The sequence below is a fragment of the Gymnoscopelus braueri genome, assembly GCF_963280865.1.
Source record: "Gymnoscopelus braueri genome assembly, chromosome: 22".
NCBI classification, from domain to species: domain Eukaryota; kingdom Metazoa; phylum Chordata; class Actinopteri; order Myctophiformes; family Myctophidae; genus Gymnoscopelus; species Gymnoscopelus braueri.
In genome coordinates this window covers 24,222,617-24,230,676 of record NC_137624.1, presented here as the reverse complement: position 1 = coordinate 24,230,676, position 8,060 = coordinate 24,222,617, and the positions used below count along the sequence as shown (strand labels likewise).

Below are 8,060 nucleotides of genomic sequence, written 5' to 3'. Positions count from 1 at the left end.
GTTTCCAAAAATATTTATATCCATCCAGGATCCTGGTGATTCATGACCATAAGATTCTGTGAAAACATAATTTTGAAAACGGCAAAACAAAGGGTATTTATTAAATATAGTATATCATATCACAGAATCAAATGAACAATTAAACAATTAAAAAAAAGATGACATAAATACATGTATTTATTTAATTCATTGTATTTTTTATCATTGCGTCTTTTATTTATTTCATTGTGGTATTCTTTTTTTTTTACCTATGGACTTCAATAATGTAAGGGTGTAAGCTATGCCCATCTTCCTTTGAGTGGCATACAGCACACAAGATAACACAACCAACAACATTAATGTAATAAGCACTTTTATTGCTGTACAAGTGTTCATTTTATTCAAGCTTTTTGCATAATGTAAAATCATCTCATCCATTCAGTAGCAGATGGATACCCTGTAGATTGCCAAATCATTCCCATGAATCCGCGTCACAGCAGTCATTTCATTCACAGGATCCCAATTAACAGATACATACGCAGTACAAAGCAGAACCTCAGCAGTTCAAAGAAAACATTTAACAAAGTATTGAAATTACAGTTTAATCAATATCAAAATCAAACAAAATACATTTAGAAGAACAATGATCTTTTTTCATAAAAAAAACTCCATTTAACTTGTGGGATGAATACAAACTACTTTAACAAATTAAAGTAAACCCCAAAAAAAAGGCATGGGTAAAGGTTTAAGATGTGTTTCAGACAAAGACACTTCAGGTAACAAAAGACAAATACCCTAAACAGAACAAAAAAAGATTCCCAATCCATTGTCCATGTATCCCAAAATATAAATCAAAAATTACATTATTATAAAGCTGATATGCCAGCTGGTGAGGATTATTGAAAGTATTTTTGAAATGTTCTATTCTAGGCTGAAATGTTAATATGGTGAGGGAACCAAATGTGTATTGAACACAAACTATAGACTAAAAGAGGTTATTCAGTATGTCAGTTTAAATTGATATTGTATGGTAGTTTGTGAAACTTCAGAAGTCTCCCACCACTCCCTTGAGTTCATCACAATTTTTTCTTCTGTGCCCAAGCAACTTCAATTCAAGTCTGTACTTAATAAGTGTTGGTTTTCCAAGTAATCTCTAGCAGCACGGTTAAATTTGACCAAAAACTGTTTGTGTAACAGTGGGAGTTCACCAGATCCATTTCACAGTTTTAACACCAAACGTTACTTCACTCTGCCACACAGCAGCTTCCTTTGATTTACAGCAGCCTCTCCAATTAAATCTTTTTATTTTTTTAATCCAAAATCTTGCAATAAAGAAAGAAATGACAGAAATCAAGTTACTTACTCAAAAGTACTTTAACCGTTTAATTAATTAAATGTTTTGCCACATCTTGGAATGTTCCAATCTGCGTTTTTTTGAATAGTAGTGTAAGGTATGGTATGAATTGAATAGTCAACAAAATAGGCTTTCTTTTACCTGTTCTTCACTCGTAAAAAGCTGTGCTGTGTCTTGGGCAATGAATAAACTTATACAGAAGTGATGTTGAACACATTTTAAAAGCAAATTGGGATGCTCTTTGCACCGTTTTTATTCCACCCTGTTTTCCTCCAGTTTAAAGTAACACATTAAATACAACCTTTTATACCACAATTTCACTGATTTTTAGAAATAAATGCATACATTTAATTTGTTAGTCACTCTATCTAGATTTGTTTTTACAGTATGTTTATCTACCTCATACTTAAAATTAAATAAATGCTTTAGATCCATTTGTCATAAACAGTGTTAACCCACTGAGCTGATTCTCTCACTAGACAGTGCAGCTGAACCTATCCAAATGCCTACTAACCACTTCCAACCTGGCATCCTTATTTTGGGCATGTCATTATAGGTGAACATTCACCTATAATCACACAATTCAACGATTCTTAGTTTTTAAAACATAAAAAAAAACATAGGAAAATAGCAGATCTACAAGCTCACAACGTGTCACCATGTGACAGGGTGCCATTCACTGCTGAGACTGAAGGCAAAGATGCAATTTATCAGCCAGATTTGTTTAAGTATAGGGCTTAAGTGGCTAGTGCTCAAGTCAGCTCTAAATTATTTTTCAAAAACAAGACCCAATAAGGTTTTTTCCCCCATCCTTTCCATGATTATTAAAATGTAATATGGCCTTGCCCTCCTGGAAGCATGTGGTGAGAAAACCTTAGCTCTGTGAATCACTGAAACAAGAGGATCTAATTGGCATGATGCTTTCCAAGAAGTCCACATCTTGTAATCCTTGTCCAAACAGAAGGCTGTTTACCAGTGTGACCATGGTACCATTATGAGTAGATTGAGTAGATTTGTAGATTGTTCTAGTAACATTAGCAATGACAGCTGCATCAGTCAGCAGAATTAAGCTTAATCTATCGCACAGCGGTATTGCTTGCTGACAAGAACCGATGCGATGTGTTCTAGCTTGTAAATCCGTTCTTGTCGCCAAGCAAGACTGTCACACTACAGAGTATAAATTAGGAATTACAAAAAATGGCAACTATGCAACATGGCGTTAAGCCTAATTTATACTTGTGTTGCGTTGAATTGTTAGCTTGAAAATCTGTTATTTTCGGCGAGCAACACTGATGTGCAACTAAGTATAAATTAGACTTCAGTTGTGAGCATCTGTTTTATAACAATCCCATCACAATAAAGGTATAGGCTTTTAAATGCATTAATAGAACAATAGCATGACTGCAAATAAAAGTCCCCATGACAATAAGGATATTTGACAAGTTAACAAACTAGGCCAAAGCTTCAAGCTGCACAGTGCTGGCCAACAACTCAGGTTACAGAACAGTCTGTTTAAACACAAGGTCATGAAGCCAAGGTCCAGGTTTATAACTGGGGACCATTGTTATCCAAATTGGTCTCCAGACTCCTGTAAAGACAACTCAACTCATTTTTATTTTCTTCACCGTCAAAATTGAAGTGATTTCCAGAGTAGCAGCTGGCATATGTATACATACTGTATAGAGCACTGAGATTATTTTGCATAATGTAGTGAGGAAAGGCCCTCTCTATGTTGAAAGGAACACAGGGAGGCCTGATGTCTTGCGTGGTGAGCAATATCATTTAAGTTTAGCACACCTCAAACTTTTCACATTAAATCAGTTTCAAGCAATGCAGTAATCTAATTCCTTTGCTCACCAGATGTTACAACTCATGCATATACAAAATATACAGTGGGAAGTATTGTTTTCAAATTTCAACTGCAGTTGAAGGCTTTGAAGTCTAAATCTTTCAAAGGACAACTAATTTAAGTAAAAACTATTCTGTACATTGTGGCACTTACTAGCATCAGGGCCATCGAGACACTTATATCTGCAACGTAAACCTTTTGTGTATTTTAGGACGCATGGCTTTAAGGCAGGAGGCACCTTCTGGTTCACACGTCTTTTTTTTGTTTGGTAGGAGCCGAACTGGATTAACCACTTGAACCCTAGCATCCCTTTTCTGGGGGGAACATTAACCGAAAACAGATGATCTACAATCTTTGTTTGTAGATCATCTGTTTTTGGCAAAGAGGTGGTGTGGAGGAGAAGAAAGTACAGAGCAGACCCCGGCGGTCAACAGTCCAAGTACAGAACCAACCCCGGTGAATTAGTTTACCAAGAATAGAGGTTTAAGTGGTTAAGGGAGTACTACTGGGCATAGTACACAATGAGAAGACACTCCTATCCATTACAAACTGATAAACCTGTTTTCCACTATATCCCAGAATGAGTCACCAATCACATACTCTTTAATCTTATGAGATTTTACATCTTAATTGCCATTTCAACCATGTGATTATTTTGCAGTAGAAGTCAAAATGCTAGTAATGACCAACATAAAAGAGTACAATAGACACCATTTAGGCTGTCTTTTTTTTGCATAGATTTCATTAGAGAGTGCCATTCATTTCCGAAACTGAAGAAAAGGAGAAATGTCTTTCATGATACAGCAATGCAATATTACCAGCCAGACACAGCTATTACAGAGCTAGCTCAAAAACAAATCATGTTAGCAGCAGAGGGAGCTAGACTGCAACCAAAATGTGATGTGAAAGATGACATCTGAAACAAAACAACCAAAATGTGATGTGAAAGATGACATCTGAAACAAAAACAACGATTGTTTGAGTATTAGGCTGCTCTCAAACAAAACTTTCCCCAAATAACTATACATCCAGAGGAGGACTTGACACTGACATGTCCGTTAGGTTAGGTGGCACATTCACCTGAAGAAACACTAGTCTGTCTTGAAATTGTCAGATGTCTTTCGAAGAACTGAAATACACTGTTTCTCTCCATAGATATCTTATGATAAACATTAAGTGTGATATACACACACAAGTGACAATTAGCCATAGTTAATATGGTTGAGCCATACCACCACAAAATTAAAATCTACCTTGACAAGAGCACATGCAGTGTACAGTTTTTTTTTAAGCAATAGTCTTCGACATACAAGGTTTCTGCCCGACCGCGATGGGTTTATAGATAGTGAATATAGCTATGGGTGGGGGTGATCTATGGGGTGCCGTTGTAGGCTATTTAAAAGGTCTAATACCTCCCTTGTGTCTTTCATATTATAGCCATAGATAGTGCAGTTTGTCATGTTAACTTTGTTTTACTTTCAAAGTAAAAGACGACAAGAATTGTTAAATAAGAGTTCAAACCTATGGGTTGCTGTACAGCCCAGGATTTACAAATGAAGAATGGGAGTCCTACTTATGTTGCAAAGCTGGCTCTAGTGGCACCACTGAGAACTGTAAGAGTACAGCAGGATTAGTCTTTCCACAATCTGGGAACACATTCGGTTAAAAAAAGAAAAGATATTACATATATTTACATTCTTTTTGATCAAAAACACATCAATGTTTAGGTCATTTCTGTTCTAGATGCCACAGTCTGAGAATCCTTAATGGTTGGGGCCGGGAAGATTGCTTATCCAATAGCACAGGCAAAACCTTTCACTTACGTGTGCTAGGCATGTCAAATACATTGCCAGAACAATACTACTGTACAGTATATACAGTATTGACCATGTCTGCTTACTTCAGATTTTTTTGCTATTTAATAATGTTTCCAGTGATTCTCAGTTATATGATTTATAGTGCGCTTGTTTGAGCTTGACCAATCTTTTTGCCTGCCATAGCCAAGACGAATATTTCAGTTCCTCAGTGGTGTTGTCAGAGACAGCTTTTTAATATAAACATGAATGGGGACTTAATAAGTAAAGTTTAAGATTTTTTTTCACATGTTAAATTTTTTTGGCTCAAGTGAAAACATAGGTATAGCATTTTTACTTTTGGGTAAGATGAGAGCTGAAATGTCACTGTTTTCACAGAAATTGAGAAAAATGTCTCTAAGCAATCATGAGATAGAGTAAATGTTACAGTTTTATGTTTCTATTTAGCTTTTCTGGTACTACATAAGATAATTTGCATAAAATACCGGTAATTGGATTGAAATACAGGGCCTATATCTTGTGGGGTTGTATCTAACAAGTCTAGATGAATGAACTTGACACAGTTTATGTGAGAGCAAGTTACATTAGTAGTTCATACAATCCAATGAAAGCATTATGCCTGTGCTAAGGTTGGATGTGGCTAAGATAACATCCTTGCAATTATTGAATCACAGGGCATTTTACTGTCATTCAAGCACTTGAGTCCACTTTGCCATCTGACTCCTAGCCTCAGCAAGCTAGAAAAGACATTTCCAACCCCAGATAACGCATTATTCGAACTTTTCCTGTAGGTCTCCATACATGCGGTCATTGACATTCATGTAACATGAGATTTTGGGGTGGACTGATCGTTTAAAACAATACCATAATATTTTGAATTTTAAGACTTAAGATTTGTTGAGGCGTATCACGTTACAAACATGTCACATTATAGATTACATGATATGATTATAGATAGATAAGTTACCATTTTGTCCTTCAGTTACCCGTTAGCCTCTCATTTAAATTCATGGGTACCACTTGCTATTATCTAATTATGCCAACAGAAGAACCCCCACCACCCCAATTCAAAATATGTAGTTTGAAAAGTAGGACTAAAATTCAAAATGTTAAGGTATGCTGCTAAGCTCAGGTAAGAGAGACAAGGAAAAAACGGTCTCTTTATCCCTGAGAGTCAGGGACTCACTGAAGCATTGATTGCAATAACCCAACATAATCCCAACAGTATACCATATAATCTGTAGTGCAGATTATGGTAGCATTTTTGGTTATTATATTGTTAGCACAGTCTGGTGGAGCAGGTCACACCAACATTTCACACACACACACACACACACACACACACGCATACTTGTGTGAGTGTGACAAATACATCTCTTGAATCGTGAATCTAGTCTATGGCATGTCTTTCAGCAGAATGTAGTGACACAGCCATTCTGAGAACAGCTCCTACCCCAGTGACTGTTTATAGAGAGCAAGGGAGGTAGACATGCAAGGCCATCCATACAGAGATAGAAAAAGAAATTAACAAAATAAGTTAGCAAGAGAAGGTGGGGGAAAGAGAGAGAACGGGGATTAGTAAAATAATAGATAGAGAGAGAGAGAGAGAGAGAGAGAGAGAGAGAGAGAGAGAGGGCATAGACAGAGTGTAAAAAAAAATCTTCCCACGCCCCTTTTCATCAAACCAGGAGTGACCACAGGGCTTGTAGTTGCCAGTGCACTGGTCAGTGGTCGGTAAGTTAGTTGGTCAGTCTTGTCAGATCTACATACTGCAGCTAAGCTTGCTTCTGGCGTGTCTCGGCGTGTCTTCCTGCTTGGTTAGCCACTAAGCCTATTGACACAGTGATGGTGGTCTCTCAGGCTGACTGGGAGGAACCTGAATGTGTGTGTATCATTCTGTGTGTGTGTGTGTGTGTGTGTGTGTGTGTGTGTGTGTGTGTGTGTGTGTGTGTGTGTGTGTGTGTGTGTGTGTGTGTGTGTGTGTGTGTGTGTGTGTGTGTGTGTGTGTGTGTGTGTGTGTGTGCCGGAGTGAAGAGGCAGCAGGCCCATCAGCCAATCCTCAGTATCATTCCTTTACATCTCATCTCTGCGTTTCGGGCCACTGCAGCCATATTCTTCTCCTCCTCAGTATCAGCCTCTGTGATTGGTAGCGTCCTCAGTATCGGTACATGTCATAGGTACTGACCCAGGAAGAAGGAAAGGCCCACGCGGGAAACCTGTGCAGGATGTCCGCCAGCTGAGCAGTCCTCTGGTCCTCACCGAAGAAGTAATGAGATGAGATGGCTACTGAGATCATCCCCTCTGGACCCGATGGGTCTGGGTCTCTGGGAGGCTGAAAGGAGGAGACAGAAGGAGAAAGTACTGATCAACGTTAATTCATTTGGTATAATTCCATATATCAGTACGGTTGACTGGTCAGTAACTGACAAGAGGCAATGGGGAATGCTTTGTGTGCATTCATACACACACAATAACACACAGATAAGACCTACTTATTGTCGTTGCCTGAGGTTAGTTACAAGCTCTTGTTAATACTTTTCATTGGTTTAACATTTATAAAAACCCAGACAAACTTAACCTCTTTCAACCTGGCGCCCCAATTTTGGGGCGCCAAGAAAAAGAAAAGGAAAAGAAATCAAAGGAAAATAGCATTAATTTCAGATGTACAAGCTCACAATGCGTACAACTTGCAGCTCGCAAGATTTTCGCTACTTTTGCATGACAGTGTCATACAGCACAAAGTACTAGAAGTATAAAATAGGGCATTCATTTATAAAACAATAAATAAATACAAACCTAAGATGAAATATGGAGATACAAGCTTTCTGCTCGACAGTGACATTCTAATGTTTCTCTGACTAGTAATCTGCTGTAGGGATCAACCAATGAGGCGCCAAGGTCCCATTTCACATGATGTCCAGACATCCCAGGAATGAAAATGCAGACAAAGACCCAGATTCACTAAGACTGTGATACGATGGCAGAACGCACATTTGTTTTGTGCCCTATTTGCTTAGCTTGGTTCCAGACAAATCTACCATTGCAAAAAAAAAGAATTGCCCTC

The 8,060-nt window shown here is 37.9% G+C and overlaps 1 protein-coding gene across 1 annotated transcript in view; it reads right to left on the bottom strand.

Moving 5' to 3' along the window:
- Positions 1–567: 567 nt before the first annotated feature.
- ermp1 (endoplasmic reticulum metallopeptidase 1) overlaps positions 568–8,060 on the bottom strand; it is a 46,404-nt gene continuing 38,911 nt past the window's right edge. Inside the window, exon 15 of the mRNA XM_080419036.1 lies at positions 568–7,328. Coding sequence (XP_080275162.1) covers positions 7,152–7,328 — 177 coding nt within the window. The 3' untranslated portion in view covers positions 568–7,151. The remainder of the gene's footprint in view (positions 7,329–8,060) is intronic.